This window comes from Drosophila nasuta, chromosome 2L (assembly GCF_023558535.2).
Source record: "Drosophila nasuta strain 15112-1781.00 chromosome 2L, ASM2355853v1, whole genome shotgun sequence".
NCBI lineage: Eukaryota > Metazoa > Arthropoda > Insecta > Diptera > Drosophilidae > Drosophila > Drosophila nasuta.
Genome location: NC_083455.1, coordinates 6,403,294 through 6,421,388, shown reverse-complemented (window position 1 = coordinate 6,421,388; position 18,095 = coordinate 6,403,294). Strand labels below are relative to the sequence as shown.

General features: G+C 35.8%; 3 protein-coding genes and 1 long non-coding RNA gene across 6 annotated transcripts in view; 3 read left to right on the top strand and 1 right to left on the bottom strand.

The window, feature by feature from the left end:
• Positions 1-5,260, top strand: part of LOC132798938 (angiotensin-converting enzyme) — a 63,065-nt gene extending 57,805 nt beyond the window's left edge. Inside the window, exons 8-9 of one of the 2 annotated variants that reach the window (XM_060810972.1) lie at positions 3,824-3,964; positions 4,777-5,260. In XM_060810972.1, coding sequence (XP_060666955.1) covers positions 3,824-3,964; positions 4,777-5,080 — 445 coding nt within the window. In that variant the 3' untranslated portion in view covers positions 5,081-5,260. The remainder of the gene's footprint in view (positions 1-3,823; positions 3,965-4,776) is intronic. The other variant, XM_060810973.1, reaches the window with a different exon arrangement.
• A 1,999-nt stretch (positions 5,261-7,259) lies between these two features.
• Positions 7,260-15,457, top strand: LOC132798847 (uncharacterized). 2 transcript variants are annotated; one of them, XM_060810836.1, is made up of 5 exons: positions 7,260-7,760; positions 13,506-13,680; positions 13,744-13,861; positions 13,919-14,691; positions 14,844-15,457. In XM_060810836.1, exons 1-5 carry the CDS (start codon positions 7,467-7,469, stop codon positions 15,338-15,340), a joined length of 1,857 nt encoding a protein of 618 aa, XP_060666819.1. In that variant the 5' UTR covers positions 7,260-7,466; the 3' UTR covers positions 15,341-15,457. The 2 variants fall into 2 exon arrangements, with proteins under 2 accessions (XP_060666819.1, XP_060666820.1); XM_060810837.1 differs by having other exon boundaries at positions 13,919-14,695; positions 14,844-14,959.
• On the top strand, positions 8,496-10,243 carry LOC132798191 (uncharacterized). Its single transcript, XR_009633912.1, has 3 exons — positions 8,496-8,590; positions 8,658-8,965; positions 9,029-10,243. It is a non-coding gene; the product is annotated as an uncharacterized LOC132798191 (long non-coding RNA).
• LOC132797833 (uncharacterized) lies at positions 11,613-12,685 on the bottom strand. The gene is made up of 2 exons (XM_060809607.1): positions 12,540-12,685; positions 11,613-11,966 (listed from the first exon to the last, which is right to left on the bottom strand). The coding sequence occupies exons 1-2, from the start codon at positions 12,645-12,647 to the stop codon at positions 11,679-11,681; spliced, it is 396 nt and encodes a 131-aa protein (XP_060665590.1). The 5' UTR covers positions 12,648-12,685; the 3' UTR covers positions 11,613-11,678.
• Positions 15,458-18,095: the final 2,638 nt, after the last annotated feature.

Below are 18,095 nucleotides of genomic sequence, written 5' to 3'. Positions count from 1 at the left end.
TTGTAAATTAATTACTTTATTAATTAGTATTATTATATTAACAATTAAAATCTAATATACAAATATATTTTAAATATGAAACTCTCCAATAAACGAATTCTCAGCTGTTGACATCAACTTCTAGTAGCTGCTTAAATCGTGCCTTTAACTTTTATGGTCTCATAAATGTTCAGATGCTAGTTACTACAGTTTATACATTTTACGAGTATAGCTCCACTCGTCGTATATCAGATTCAGATCAAATATGTTTGTTCACTGTATGTTGTTGTGAATGTCACGTTAATGTGAGCACGTTAAGGTCATTTCGATTGCTCTACCACTTGCTGTGGTCACTTGGCCGTCCACTGCGAGACACAAATGTGGTTCAATGTCCAATGCAGGCAGCCACCAAACGTTGATCACTGTCCAAACATTCAGTGAATGCATTCAAACGTTTCGCTAGACGCGTCTGACAAAATTCAAATGGTCAAATGCTGGGCCAATAATTTTTGGTCATGTAAGTTTCTGTTTTTTTGGCTTTGACAAGATTTTTCGTTTGTCTTTGTCTGCGATGTTGTTGTAGTAGTTACTTGTTGCTTTTCCCATTGTTGTGCTTGACAAAGCGAAAATTTTAATTTGTTGTTGTTTTTTTTGCCTTGTTTATGACTTGACCTTGACATTTGTCAATTTTGGTAATAATTTCAGATTTCGTAATGAAATTGTGAAAAATCCAGGGGAAAACCTTAAAGTAATTTAATAGTATTTCTTGAACAGACATAATTGCAGTTTTCGAAAAGTATCAAATTAATTGAGCTTCATTGATTAGAGGTCATTTTACTCTGCATTTGTTTTTCCCTCAATCTGTTTTTTTTATCTCCACTTGGAGGTCGATTTACTTTGACTTTTTGTGCAGAAATTAATCAATTTCGTCGATAACTCTGCGTATTTATCGCCCAATCAAATCGTTTCATATTTGTATTTCACACATTCCCGAAATATTTGCCAATGAGAATGTTGCAAGAGAGAAAAAGAGAAACAAAAACGCAAATATTTTTAATGCACACTTTTCACAATGTTCGATCATGTCGAGAAACAGCAACAACATGCCAAAGTGCCATTAAGTGCATCAGCATCAGCAACAACAACCACAACAACAACGGCAACATTAACATCATCTACAACAACTATAGCAACAACTACAGCAAGAGCAAGAGTAACATTGTGTGGTGTGTTATGTTTTTGGCACTTGGCAGCAATTGCCACATCGTCGCCACATTTTCCCAGAGACTCTCCGATCGAGACCGAATTCGAGACTGAAATTGTGACTGAGACTGTGTCTCAGACATGACCCAATAACAGGGATTAGGCGACGGCGACACGGCAGCTGTTGTTGTTGATGCCGCTGCAGTGGCTGCTGCTGTTGCTTCTGCATCGTTGGCAGAGCAACTTGGACTGTGTCTGTGTTGTTGTGTCGACTGTTGCCAGTGCCACTCAATCATTCAATCAAAAACAAGACTGACTATGGCTGGGTCTGGGCGACTGGGGTAACCAGTTCACGTCCAGTAAATCAGTCAGTCAGGCAGCTCGGTGGCTTGGTAACTCGGCACAAACGATCCACAGCCGAACATTGCCGGCAATTAGTCCAATTTTTTGCTGTTTTGTGCTAAAATTAAGTGTTGCGAAAATTCTTTCAACTGTTTTCTGTTTTCTGCTTGGACATGAAACATGTGTTTCGCGTCGCGTTCTGCAATGGGAAATATTTGAAAAATCTTTAATTCTCTTAAGCCATTCACAAAACGGCTCCAATTATTCAGCTGCTTCGGTGCTTCGGTGCCGCGGGGCGTATGAGCAATGTCGTTAAACTGCACACTGCTAATGAATGGTTCGCTGCAGTTCAGACTCGGTTCAGTGCTGTTGAGTGCAGCTCAAAGACATTCATTGGGTAACTTGGTAAATAAAAGATCTTTGTGGCCAAACTGTTGCCATTTGCACGTGCACAGCAATTAGTTCTCTTTTTAAAATCTCCAATCAAAAGATTTAGACCGCAAACCTGTTGCCTAAGAAGCACAACAAACGTGCTCTTGTTCAAAATTATTTTAAGAAGTAAACAAGTAATAAAAGTTAATTAGGGTAACACTAATCAATGTGCTGTTTCATTATACTTTCATCTTGAAATCATTTTCAATTTGCAAACAATTAACTGTTTATTTCTGGACTATCAAAAAGAACCGGCTCTGACAAAATGTAGGTTTTTTAAAACATATACATTTTGGCATTCGTTACAAAATGTATTATCTTCTTGTCTACAAGAACTGGTTAAAAAATGTGATTCCCCTGGAACAACATTTTGGCATTAATAGAATTTTTTATTTTTCTTGAGATCAATGTCTTTATGATCATCAATATTCTATTATTCATTGTTAAACTATAAAATAAACTTATTAATATCAATCAGCTGTTAGAATATCAAAATTATCATATGTCATTGTACTTAATTATTATACTCAATTTTGTGTTCTTTTAAAGCATAGGCATTTTTATATTTATTATAAAATTTATTTTGTTTGTTCAAATTCTTAAGATAACTGGCTAAATTTGTGAATCCCCTGGAACGTCAACCATGTTTGCTACCGAACTGAACCATTATTATGCAAGAATTAGTCAAATCGTTTACATTTAAAAAAAAATGTGTCTTTAAGATCATCAGTATTCATTATTTAGTAAAAATACAAAAAAAGCTATGTTTCTTTCTAGATTATCTCATTTTTCAGCTTTGACAAAATTTGGATTTTGGAATTAGTTACAAAATATAAAATATATATATTATAATCGTATTCAAGAACAAGTTAAATAGGTGAATCCCCTAGTAGAACAATCATAGAAACTACCAATTTGCATTTTTGTTATGTCAACGTTATTAGAATCTTTTAAGTTCTAAAAATAACTGGCTTTAAGATCATCAGTATTCTACCATTCATTGTTTAACTGAAGCGACAATAAACTTATCAAAAATCGATCAGCTGATTGAATTTCAAAATCGTCAACAAAATATATTAGTTGAACTTGTTCTGGATCACACAATAGTCAACTTGTTTTGACAATGTGCCAAACATTGCATAATAATCAGCAATCAATTTAGAAATGACTCGACAAATTTATTAATTTATAAAATTATCAAATCTCGAAGCTGGCTACAAAATGCCACCATCAACGACCCTGAATTTTATTTTTATCTTTAACCGTCAAGTTCAGCTTTGCAAAAGATGCTCATAAAGCGCAGTTAAAATGTAAATAAATCTATTCAAGAAAATGTTAAATCATTTTTATATAGCAAAAATATGAATCAAATGGTTGAAGAAACTGAATTAAAAAGTGACGTTATTGGAACTAATTATTATTCTTAATAATCTATTATTATCTGTTATAAGTCTCATTTAATTATTTGAATATTGAGACTTGCTAAAGCAAAGAATTTTGTCGAAGTGTAATTGGATACCTTGGTTACAAATGTGATTAAATGAAAGTGAGCTGAGCGAATTGCAATTACCGGATAATAAAGCAGACTTTTGCGTGGTTGCGAAATGCAAAAATCAACTTTAATATTGACTGCAATGGTTGCTACGGTTTAGTTGCAATTGTGGCTCGACCTTGAGCCACTATGTGGAGCCCAACAAGTTTGTACTTGGCTGCAGTCGATCAACTCTCACCCAGAACAATTGACAATTTTTACCCAACCATTGTGCCATATATATATGTATATACATATAATCATTAAGCGTGACCGTTGCCATTCTAAAAGTCATGTTATTTTAACCGTATACCATAACATGTTTGTATCTTGCAGATACTTTTTCTCCACGGTGCTGCAATTTCAGCTTTATAGACGCATGTGCCTTGCCGCCGGTCAATATGTGCCCAACGATCCGAGAAAACCATTGCACAAATGCGACATCTATCGGCAGCCAGCCGCAGGCAATATACTCAAGTAAGTTGTGAACTTATTTAAATATGGTATTAACAATATACTGAAATTTAACCAGTTGAAAATAAGATACAATCTTAATATTACACTTAAACTAATCAAAACAGTTAATTATAATATAACATATAAATATAGAGTGTAAATAAGATATTCAAAAAAGTCATTACAAAGAAATAATAACAAAAGCAACTTAGTAATTAAATTACACCAATCCATTCAATTAAAACTAACAAAATTGTAATAATAAATATAATCCATTCAAACATATTCATTCAATTAAGTAATTTATCTATAATTACAAATTATAAAGAAAACCTTTAGATTGGAAATCATATAAAGAAAAATTAAAAATAATTTGATGTTACTTTCATTGAAATTATTGGGAAAAGATTTTGATTTTAATCAATCCTACAAAAAACTTAAATTTATTAATAATCAAATAACCCCACTAATTTATTAAAATTATTTAAAGCGGATTTAAAATCCAATATTAGAAGTAGCAAAAAAACAAACAATTTCCTTTTTGCCAAGCAAAAAATTGAATCAGTTTAGACACTAAATTGCAATTAAATAAAATTCATATAATCCTATATTTTACAATTACAATTAAATAATTAAGCTATAAATAACTAAGTCAAACAAATGGAAAAAATAATTGAATTTATGCAATGCATTAAAACTAATCAAAGCACTTCAAAGAGAATAACTAAATAGGAAACCAATCAAACCTAATCAATCATTAATTAAATTAAGAAGGATACAATGATTAAAGCATACCAAATTCATTTACAATTATATATTATTTCTGTTTGCAGAAACCTTATGTCGAAGGGCGCTTCACAGCCTTGGCAAGAGGTGTTGGAGGAGACGTTGGGCGAGGGCCGCTTGGACGGAAGTGCACTGAGAGAGTACTTTGCACCCTTGGAGGAATGGCTGCGCCTGGAATCGCTGCGAACGAATGAATATGTGGGCTGGAATTATGATGGCGATTACTGTAAACGTAGCATCGAAACAGCCGGACTGCAGATATTTGGTGGCTACTATAATGGAGTGAGCAGATCGGAGGGCAGTATTATAATGCTGATTCTCACGATCGGACTGTGGTTGCTAACAGTCTAAGTACAATCAGTCTAAGTTTAACAGTCAAACGCACTTATTTTTGTTGTAATATATTAATTTCCGCAAAACTTCAAGTTGCACATATCGCTGATTTCTGGCCGTGTTGAACTTGAATCAATGCCAAAAACAATTCTAAATCCAATAAAAAAAAAACTAAACACACACATAAACAAAAAACAAATTGGCGGCACCCTAAGCAAAACCTGTTTGCTGGGGTTTCCCTGGGCGAAAGGGGGATAGTAAACAGCTGGGGAGCGGAGAGATGGGACTGCGTTGATGCGGGTCATTGGAACACCAGCGTCGCACGCACATTTCGACTGTGGTTGCTGTTGTTGTTGGTTGGTTCATAATTTAATCAAATAATAAAAATAATAAACAAACCGCTTCGACTGCATTCGCTGTTGCTTTTTGTTTTCTCTCAACTGGTTTCGCTTTTCGTTTTTGATTTAATAAATTGCAAAAAAAGCATAAAACGACTTGGGCTGCAACTGCAAACTGCAACTTCAGTGTAAACAAGATAATCAACGGCTCAGCGCGTAGTGTCATGGGGCTTGGTACAACCTCACTTGACCGAGGGGGCAGAGAAGCATCCAAGGGGCAAAGAGACAGTGTGCAACTCAGTGTCATTGTTCTAAAGTTTGTCTAAGAAATCAGACACTTTAGTAAAGTGAGTGCAGAGCAAGTTCTTTGTCCGTCTGATGCCAGAGTTCGCACTTTGTTTACAAGTCTATTACTATCAACGAGCTAGCTTTATTATTTGTGCGTATGATTGTGTGTGTGGTAAAAGATATTATATCATTATTATCATTAGTGCAACTTAACTCAATTGCTTAGTAAACTCTTACTCAATTTTTAAGAATATGAATAAAAAAGATAATAAAGAATTACATTTTTGAAGTTAATACTCTAAGGTTTAGTTTTAGTATGTAAAATAAAAGTGTAGAAGGTATAATTTATATTATGAGCCATTCCCCAAATAATTTGACTTCATGACAATATTTACTTGAAGTTGAAATATAATACTATTTATGTGAGCATTAAATTTGACAGATTGTTAAACACCGGATAAGGAAATTACATCTTAATTAATAGCGTCAAATTGGAGAGAAATAACTTTGAATGTAACTAGAAGTAACCGGTCTTCCATGTTAGTTCTATGTTAGATTATTACAGAATTTAGTATACTTTAATTAAGAGTCCCTGATTAGAAAGAACATTCTTTATATAAAGTAGTAGAATTTCGGATAAATATTTCGTTAAATTAAATTTAATTGTTTTTGTTGATTGCTTTGATCTAGTTATGAAATGTATGAAGAACCTCAAATTTGATACAAAATTTCCTAAAATGTAATTTAAAAATTAAAAGTCTTTTCAAGTTAGATCCGTTTTGATTAAGTACTATAGATCCATTTCTTAATTTCATATTAATTCGCATATGTCAAACTAGTTAGATTAACTTAGGCTTAACTTTCTCCCACGTTTCTTCCTTCAATATGACATTTATGCCAGCAACAGAAAAGCGCAGTAATAAGATCAAATATAAAAATAAGTAAGAAAGCTCAACAGTAGTGTGTCCGACTTTAATATACCCGAACTATGTAAGTTATTCATATGACAATAAAGTCATACTCTAATTTTACATAAAAAATGTAATTTTAATTTTATTGTTAATGTTAATGTCAAAGTAAAAAAAGATGGGCACAAACTCATTACACCTTGCTAATCGTTGACTACCGGGTATAAAAACAAAAGCGCGTTTACCTCGCAGCAACGACAACTGCATCAGCATGTTAAGGACATTATCAACATTTCAATTAGATGCAATCATCGTCTGTCTGGCAAGGTGATGGGGCGGGGGGAAGCGTAACTCGATCGTTGTGGAGAGTTGAGTGCAGCTGTAGTGTAGAGTTTGTGCGTGTGTGTCTCGCATTTCACTTTCATTGTAGAATTTAACTGTGCATTGCGTACTTCCGCCCTGTCGCCGCCTCAGACCCGCCAAGCGCACGACGGCCTTCATTAGCTCGACAAAAAGTGTCGTCGCCGTCGACAATTTGCAATGACAACTTATTTTTTTTTATAATTTCTGAGTGTGTGCGTGTGTGTGTGTTTGTTTACTGTTTACTGACTGAGTTTTTGGAGAAGGAACATGCGACTGAGCTGCGGGATCAAACAGTCTTTATGAGAGTCGCGCAATCAACGCACACGCAACGCAAGTCGAGCGGAAAGAATCAGAACTGTTTAGAAAGTCAGCGAAAGTTCAAGAAAGTGAAGTTACATATACAAATACAAATAAATTAAGTTGAAAATAAATGTTTGTGAAATGAATGCAACTTGCTAGCCAGTGATTAAGTGACTCCAGCATTGAAATTATAAAACTATTGTAAATATGAAACAGTTGCATATATGGCTGTTGTTGTTTCTCTGGCAACTGAACTGCATTTGCTCTCAGAACAGCAGCTTGCGAGTGAACACATATCTCAAGGAGATGGGCCCTACAGCTATGGCCTTGCCATCAATACAGGCTGCGGGCAATATCTGCACACGCGAAGAGCCCTATGAGGAGGTGATCCAGGTGCCGGAGGTACAGCCGGTGCGAGTTCGTACATCCAGCTGGTGCTTGGATATACCGCCGCGATGCTCCTCGTTCAAGACGGAAATGCGCGAGGTGATGAGAGAGCAGGTGAGTATTATTACTATTACTATATAGTTAATCTGCCTAAGCTGGCAGCAGGTGTTTCACTACTTAACTGCTTAACTGCCGGCTCTACCTTAGCGGGTAGCTATTACGTCATCCTCCTCACTACTGGCAACACCTTCGCAGTGGCCATTTACCAAGTCTTGGCCACTTGCCCCACAAACCTGATTTCATTTGCTCAACCAGGAAGCCGATCGTCTAGCTATTCCATTAAATTGGCAACATTCGATGGCTGCCTTTGATTATTTTTCTCATATTTTAAGTATATTTTATGGGTTCTGTCAAACCAAAAGAAACAAAACTTATGATGAAAAAGTTGCGCAAGCGCGCTGAGAGGAAACTCAATAACACTAAGAACGGAAGTCGCAGCTGTGTGTTTGTGTGTGTGTGAAAAACCATTGAAACTTCAATAATTGCGACCGGTTTTGACCCACGAAAATAAAACGGCAGGTAACGTCCTTGGCTGCCAAAAGTTGTATGAACTTTTGGGCGCCCTCGTCGTATACGCGATATGCATATTGCATTTTCAAAGTGAATACTAGATACGAATTCGCTGCCAAATGTGTGATTTATAATACTGAATGGAGGCTTTTCCTGGTAAATAAATCGTATTTTTATACCCCTATATTAGGCACCCACTAACCCCATTATTAAGCTATAGTAAATGCTTGCTCTATTTTTTATAGTATGAAAATACTGTGAACGCAGATGAGAGTAAACACTTTTGTAGTGAATAAAAAAGCGAGAAAAATCGAGAAAAACAAGTGAATAGCAAATATGGTCAGAATCCGGTTGACTGTGTGGCGCCTAATCAGGTATGGCTGGTTTTTATATTTTTATTTGGATAAACTAAAAAAAATAATAATTATGTCATGGTGTCAGTGACGGAAAGTGCAAATGAAAAGCGGAAAATCCAGCATCTATGCGCAGGCAGGCCAACAGCACAATTAAGTGCTCCACTAGCAAGGAGTTTTGGGGCAGTTAGTGTTGAAGTTGCTGTCGTTGTTGCAGTCCAAGTTGAAGTCGAAGTCGAAGTCGAATTTGCAGTCGTCGTCGCATTCGAAGCTGTTGACACACTTTCGATTGCATCACCGCAGCGTGCGGCACAAAGTGGCCATAAGATGCAGCCAGTTTTAGCTTAGTTTACAGTTTCGGCTCTAATTATTTGTGCAAATGGTGGACATGTGCATGTGCGTGTGTGGTTGTATATTTGTGGCTGCTTAGCTTGATAAACATTAATTTCATAATTTAAGTATTTAAGATTTCATCATTGGGTTTTTTCCTGGAGCGGTCACGGAATCTTGAAAAATATAACTAAGAAATGCCAACGCAATTAAATTGATTTAGATTTCAAAGCAGAGCAGCAGACACTGCAAAGGAAATTAATCACAATCTAATTGTTTTGCCAACTAAATTACACTATCCCAGTTTTTCTAGGTGCGTCCCAAATATGTGGTGAGAAATTCATGTTTTGGTGTTAGATTTTTGCAACGAAATATTTGCACAGTAAATGCCTTTGCTAATTGCCAATTACGTTTAATTAATTAACATGAAAATTACAACAACAAAAAAATGATACAGTGTCGAAAAGCCATTTACGAGTTGGAAAATAAAACAAGTTTCTGTCTTCAAATTTGCAACGACGCGTCGCCTAAGTGCCGAAAGATTTTCCAAAAAAGATTTTCAAATCAAGTGAATTACATAAAAAAAACATACCCCGGCGCCTAATAGTTAAATTTCTAAATCAGATGATTGATTGACTGACAGATAGAAAGAGTGAGAGAAGGAGAGATGGCGAGGAAGAAGAGAGCTGGAAGCTATATGAGTTGTGGTCGTAATTTGAGTCGCTTATGTAGATGTAAACCATTGCTCAACATGTATTCAATTACCAGTCGAGTACTGAGTATGAGGTATTTGTCATATTTATGGTGAACATTTGACAAAAGGCTGCACTTAATTATGCTTCCACCGAATGCAAAACAGCGATAAAACAGGAAAAACAGTACAAAGAAAAAAATAAATGAAAAATTCGAATCGAATATCTGTGTTTATATTAAAATTTCCGCCTTATTAATTTATGCTGTGACAAACACAGACTGAGACACAACAACAACGGCCACGGATACAAATTCATCAGTATCTGACAGAACAATGCGTAAGTTGGGCGGGATTATACGAGTAGTGAATGAAAGCCGGGAATGCTTTGGCATGGACACTGCAAATGATTGTGAGAAGCTGTTCGCATTCAGTTATTCAATTAAATTGGCAACTCAAGGGGTGGACTATTTATGAATGTCTGAGTCTTTGTGTGAGTGCATGACTGTGGTTGTGGTCTCGCCCTGTGGGTCTCAGCTTTATTATAATCAGCGCTTTGACTTTTGTAAATCTCAAGAATTGAGCAGCGTTACAAAGTTCAATGAGGGCCAGTAAATTGACATTGAATTGCTTGGAAGGGAATATTCGTATGTAGCATCAACGGAGTGCTCTCAGTTGCTTATTAGATTTTCCGCATCAGCTCTGGTGTCAAAATTGATGATTAAGATGATAACATATGAAGAAAATTGAATTATATGAAAATTGTCATTGTAAAGTGACACTCCTTACGATTATCGTAATGCTGATTTTGAATTGTGAACATCGGAACCAGAAAAGCTCCTTACTCAGTTCATTTGAGGAAATGACAAATGAAATGAATGTGTAAAATAATGACTTATTGTCTTCCAACCGTCTTTCATTTATGTTTCACACATAGGTAGGATGCTTACTAAAACATTTCATAATGGTTTAAAAACTCATAAGCATAGACTGCCATCCACTTTTCAAGTCTAGTTCTCAAAATTCTACTAAACTGTTTTCGAAGTTGTTCTTACAAATCTTTTTCAAGTATTAAGCATCGCATTAAAAACTGCATAAAGTGCAAACACGAAAAATTAGCATCAATTTAAAAATTGTATGTTTTACGTTCTTTTATTGCGGAATGAATATATGAATGCTACTTAAACATAATAAAAAAATATATGGCATACTTTTGGGCGTACTATTTAAGTAGCCAACTATTAGCATACCTTTAGGAGCATTTAAATAAATAAATAATAAATCTCAAATGACGAAAGTATTCGTAATAATATATATTGTCTAGTCCGATAAACCAAAAAAAAAAAGAAAACAAATTAATTATTGCATAATAAAAAAAAATGTAAAAAGATATGAAATTTATATACTTCAAATGTTTAAATACAAAAAAATAAAATATGTATATTTTCAGTTCAAATCTTATATCTCGGTAATAGAAGTCCGTAACAGGAAAAAAATACCCATACACCAAGATCTCAGAGACTATAAGACATAGAGATATATGTAACTTTTTTCCACAACACTTGTTATGTTTGCACGCAGATCACTTCCGTTCACGCACCATGATAAAAATCGAAAACCAAGCGTAATTTTGAAAGTACAGTTGCGATTTTGTATACAAACAATAACAGCTATAATTTTTACAATTCCTGTTATTTAAGTTATTTAAGAAAAACTGTTGTATGGGAAATAACGCCAACTCTTAGGTATATTTTGAATGAACTATATCGATATACCCATTTACGCGTTCAGTGTATTTTATTATTTTTTAGTAACATATTTAGAATATGGTTTTATTGAAAATGGGTAGCGTGTATTTCATAGTCGAACACAATCGACTGAAGCTTTCCTAATTATTTCTTTTTTTAAAAACAAATCATTTATTTTCTATATAATGATTTTTACATTTATTTAACCGATTGCAAAATATTGATCAAATTTCACTTTTAAAAGAATTTTATAAAAGTTTAAATTTTAAATTTTTTTATTATGAGACATAATTTTATAATGTAATTTGTTTTGGAATGATGTGTAATTATTAAAAAAAAATTAAACACGTTGCGCTGATTGCACATCATATTCGCGGTTATTTTTAACTTTACAAATCAAGTATATGAAGACTCCAACTAGAAGTACAGAAGCCGCAAGGATTATACAAGTTTCCTCCCATCCATGCATCTCTTGAGGAGGTGCAACGGTTGTTGGTTGTGTTAGGTCGGTGACTTGAGGAGGTGCAACGGTTGTTGGTTGTGTTACATCGGTGACTTGTGTGGTTTCTTCTGTTTCATAAGATGATTTTGATTGAGTTGTCGTTTCGATCATCATGAGGGCCTCCAGCTAGGAGAATACGAAAGTGAACATCAGCATCAAAGCCACATTAACTACACTGGAAAATATATTGCACATAATTTTGTTGATATTAATTTCTAAAAACTCTTGTCGTCTACGACGTCCGAATCCACAAACTGCTTGTACAGAACTAACGATATTGAGATATGCTCTCAAGCCGTTTGTGAATTTGAAGTTTGGAACAGGAAATTCGAATTGATTACACTGTAGTAGAATTCAAAAATTCATAAGAAATAAATATAGATATTATGTATTCCATAAACTATATGAACCATTTTTTCAGAGACCGCTGTTTATACCCGCTACCCATAGGGTAAAAGGGTATTATAACTTTGTGCCGGCAGGAAATGTATGTAACAGGTAGAAGGAGGCATCTCCGACCCTATAAAGTATATATATTCTTGATCAGCATCAACAGCCGAGACGATCTAGCCATGTCCGACTGTCTGTCTGTTCGTATCAACACCTAGATCTCAGAGACTATAAGAGATAGAGCTTTTTTCGACAGCATTTGTTATGTTTGCATGCAGATCAAGTTTGTTTCAAATTTTTGCCCCTTACATTTAGGTAATCGTCATAGGATTGGGAGGATACGCAAGTGAACATCAGCATCAAAGCCCCGTGAATTACACTCGAAAATATATTGCACGTAGTTTTGTTGATATTCATTTCTAAGAACTCTTGTAGTCCGACGTCCGAGTCCACAAGCTGCTTGTACAGAACTAACGATATTGAGACGGCTTGCTTGTGAATTTGAAGGTTGCAACAGGAAATTCATATTGATAACACTGTAGGGGAATTCAAAAATTCATAAGAAATAAATATAAATATAATGGCCACAAGTCTTCTATAGATATTATGTATTCCATAAACTATATGAATCATTTTTTGAAAGACCGCTGTTTTCATTCAGAGATGTTGATTATTTCTTAAATGAGAATTTCAAGCCCATGAAATATAATAACTTCATTAATTTTCAACTGAGAGCTTAAAAATTATGGTTGTATTCGCAGGGGCGGAAGAGGGCGTGGCAAAAATTTGAAACAAACTTGAACTGCGTGCAAAAATAACAAGTGTTGTCGAAAAATAATATCACTATCTCTTATAGTCTTCCTAGGTGTTCATTCGGACGAAAGGACAGACAGACAGACGGACAAGTCTACATCGTCTCGGCTGTTAACACTGATCAAGAATAAATGTATCTACTTTGGAGATGCCCTTTTCTGCATATTATTGAATATAAATGTTCGACTCACAATTGAATAAGTTTTTTTTATTTATTAGTAGTACGATGAATACTTTTCAATCTAATGTGTGTCTTCAAACATCATTTAGCCCTGATATTCATTTTTATGCTACTAACTAAAAAATTTCTGACATTACTGCTCTCATTATTTTATGTATTTATCTTTCTTTCTCTCTCTTTCCTTTTCTCTCTCTCTCTCTCTCTCTCTCCCTCTCTTTATCTAAATACTTGTCACTCATAGCGTTTTACTCACTTCCACATTCTTTTGTGTTTTATATTAGAAACTGAACAAAACGCGCACTGTTCGCTTTTGCTGTCAAGGCTATGAGGGCAATCTCTCGGACAGCCAAGCCAGTTGCAAGCCCATTTGTCGGGGGGGATGTGGGCGCGGCAGTTGCCTTATGCCCGACATCTGCAGTTGCGAAGAAGGCTACACGGGCAAGCACTGCACTCAACGTGAGTACTCCGCCACTTATAGCCAATTGTCTCATCTGATTTGCCAGTTCATGATTTTTACAGGCTGCGATCACGATCGCTGGGGACTGGACTGTAAGAATCCGTGCCAATGTCGAAACGATGCGGTCTGTGACAACAAAACTGGCGTCTGTCATTGCATCGCCGGCTGGGCGGGGCAATTGTGAGTAAAGCGCTCAATTTTTAATTGATTCATTCACTGAATAAAGTGAACTTTCAGCTGTGAACAGCCTTGTCCGCCGGGCACACATGGTGTCATGTGCCGCAAGGCATGCGAATGTGCCGAGAGACTGTGCCATCCTCAGACCGGCGAGTGTATACGCCAGGATCATGTGGTGGGTGCCTTGAATGTCAGTCATGTGGTGCTGGAGACCATCAACTCGACCATGGCGAACCTTACGCACAATATCAATAGCATTGCCAAGCGCATTGGCAGCATGCAGGAAGTGGGAGGCCTTGACCAGGCCTCGCCTAGTCCGCTGCCCGAGGTGATACTGATCAAGCAGCCCGTTCAGGAGGCGTCACACACGCCCAAGATCATTCTGCACGAGTCGAGCAATGCCCTCTTGGAGAACTTACACACAGCCGCAGCGGCTGGCGTGCCAACTCCCGAGGTCATACACGTGATTACCAATGGTGGCAGTGTGTCGCAGGAGCATCAGCCTCAGCTGAACCTTGCGGGATTTGCGGCAGGCGAGAGTAATCCAAGCAGAAGTGCCCATGATCATGATACCAGTTTGCTGAGCACAATGATCGTCATACTTCTTGTGTTGATGACTGTCATTGTGCTCGGCTTCCTTTATGTCTATCGACGACAACATCTCCAGAAGGACGCTGTCATCTATAATGCGAATGGCACGCTTTCAACTCACCCCCACAATACCAATCCCGAAGTTGTGATTAGCGAGTCTGGCGCTATGGGAAAAATATTTCACGGACCACTGCCAAAAGTTCCAGCTGCAAATTCCATTAGCCAAACTCTACCGAATGAGGGTATGTAAGTGTCGCCCGGCTGTTGCGAGGGCGATTCGATGACTAATCTGAGAATTCTTAATGAATATAAAAACGTGTTAAGAATATCAAGTTATTTATCGTATTGGCCGCGTAGTTAATCATTCAAACTAATTCTTAAGAAATTCTTGCAGTTTCTCAACCGGAACTGTATGATACACCTAGTAATAACTCATCAATTAGAACACCGCCATATGCCTATGCCAGGAAGGAGTCACTCTATTCGGTAATCTCGCCGAAGTCGCGAAAGGGCAGCCTCGACTCGCATCTTTATGACGAGATACGATATCATCAGCAACAGCAGCAGCAGCAGCAGCAGCAGCAACACTTCCAGCAACTGCATCATCAACACCCACATCAACATCAACATCAACATCACCACCATCATCAGCAGCAGCAGCAGCAACCTCACCAACCACACACCTCGCAAATACGTTACCAGCATTCCACCATAGCAGCCGCCTATCTACCGCCCCCATTGATGCAGCGGCAGTCAAATCACCATCCACAACAACATCAACAGCAACATGCGCCAAACTCTCATGTTTCCCACTTAATAATTCCACCACAAGATTCAAAGTTTCTACAGGTACCAAACCAGATTACAACACAAAAGATTGCCCACTTGTGAGTTTGTCATTGATACAAAGGAATTTTTTAATACTTTGTCAATTGTCTCTTAAAATTGTCATTAAATTGAAAAATAGTTTTGGATTACATTCGCAAAAATAGCATGGCCATACATATAATATAACTTTTGCAAACTCTATATTATTATATATACGTACATGTACAATAAACAAAAATAACATTTATTCGTTTGTTTAATTTTATAATACATCTACTATATATATATCCTATGTGGTAATCTTTATTTGCTGACTCAAATGGCAAGAGCTGGAACCAAAAATTTTGATCGTGCTATAAGGTTTGATTTGCAAAAATTCCCACTCAAATTTCTTTCAGTCATGCAGTTGGAGAAAAATCGTTGTTAAATAAATTTGGAGCAATTTAATTAAAGTATTTCGACAAACACCATAGCCTAAGAAAGGAGTGTTGAATTGTCATCATTGATTAAGCGTCAGCAGCCGATACGATATAGTCATACATTTCCGGATATTTACATTCTTGAAGAATAATGTTATGTTTTGTTTTGGCTCAGTATCAATAATAAGGAGACCATGTATATGAAACTTTCCTTTTTTCGGTTAAAATTTAAATAAATTTAATGTATGATTAGTTGTCAATAAAACAAATTACCAATATTAAATAATTATTTTTATTTACTTTCATCAAATATAATACCATTAATTGTTCGATAAATTATGATAACTTAGATATCTCCTTCGTCTTCGGTATTTGCAAAAGACAAACATGACGATGGAAATAATAATCGACAGGATAATTACAATTACAATCTCGGTGATTGTCAATCCGCTCAATTTTATGGTACGACGTCTGTAGGTTAGCCTTGGCTCAAAGGTTGATAATATTGGACTGATGGTCGTTGTTTTGGTTGACTTTGTTGCAGAAGAGTAGTTATGTATTGATGTTGTCTCTTGATGCGGAGTACTTATCGCCGATGGAATAGTTGTATCGTTACCAATCAAAACTTGAGCGTTAGCCTTCAGGATTAGTACAAGGAGTACAGTGAAGCAGTAAAAAATTCCATATGCCATTTTTGACAATTGTATGTTATGCACCCTTTTGAGTTTTGATGGGGACTAAGCGCCGCTGTTTCAAGTTCACCTTTTATAAATACAATGCATACGGGTTTTGTTTTAAATAAATGATTAATAATTTATAGAAATACGGGCTGTGAGTTTGATCGATAATATGTATAAACATATATAATATATTTTTTAAATTGTTGTATTTCTATTAAACCAACTAAGCTAATAAATTAAGTACTTTTTCAATATTTGAATGTATATGAAGCTATCTTCGAGATAAATTATGTAATTAACTATAAGGTGTTTGATGGGGCGACTCAAAGTGATTCAATTTACTATTTGTTTTTATAGAACATAGATAAGGTGAGATTGCTCTCGTATTCGTTGCAATAGGTATTGTTGTTGTTCTGTTTTTCTGTTAGTTATCGAAATATGTGGTGCTTATATAGTTGTTGTTATGTTCATAGTAGTGGGAACTGGTGTGGTTGTTGTGATGTCGGTTGGATCCGCGGGTATTGCTAAAATCGTTTGGTTGATAAGCTATGTTGTTGTTGTCATAACGCATTTAGGAGATCGAGGAATACCATAATTAGAATAGTTTTCATCACAAACACATTACCCCATTACACATATCAAACCATCTTCACAAATACTTTTCACGCAATAAATGTCTTGTTCATCTTTGTGAAATCCATTTTCACAACCACATGTGCAGTTGTCAAATAGGGTCTGATTTCCACTACCACATGTTTCGTCACACTCAATTTTTGTTGGGTTCTGTTCCGCACTTGGAGTCTCGTCTGCTCCAATATTTAAGACCACAAATGACATCAATAAACAGAAGAGTCCAGATTTGTACCATTTCTCTTTGATGTTTCGTTTTTTTTAAATCGACGGTCTTGTAAAAAGGCTTTTACAATACTGAGATGAATTGCCAAATGATTTCGCTATTTATGTTGCTTTTCAATTGTGCTGGTATATGAATCTTGCACCATAATAATGCTAGTTAAGAACTGCATAGGGGCTTAGGAACCGCAGCGCAATTCTGCATCTCCAGTAAAACGTATACTTTAAGTCATGTGCTTATTACATTTTGAATAAATATTTTTTTTTGTAGTTATTATACGCTCGAGTCAAATGAATGACCTGGTTTCGCAATTTATAAATGTATAAATAAATAAGAGCTATATAAAATAAATAAGAGTTTCACTAAATCAAGCTGTCATCTTGAGTTGCCCATTCGATGAATGAATTTGGCGTGAGGAACAAAACCAATGAAATGTATCAGCGATGCTTGTAATTACATTAGCTTTGGTTCAGGGATAATTTAAAATGCTGAATAAAACATACTACCTATGTTTGCGGAACATTGATCATCATCTAAGCAGCCTGGGCGATGCGGGGAGCAAAATGATTCAAGGCACTGAAGTCTTGGAATGAAACTTAGACACATGATTATAGTTTTATGAACTAAGTAGTATGTTAATATGTTCTTAGTAATCAGTAATTCAACGTTAGCTGCATTTGATATGATGGATATATGAAATATGCAGAAAACAAAATAAACGATATTATAAGATTTTAATTTAGCTTTTGAGTATATTGCAGCGGTCGACAATAATTAGTAAACTTACATATCATATTGACGTTTTAAATGCAATGTATTGAACTAAATTAAAACTATCATGCACTAACAAACTGGATTGGCTGCTT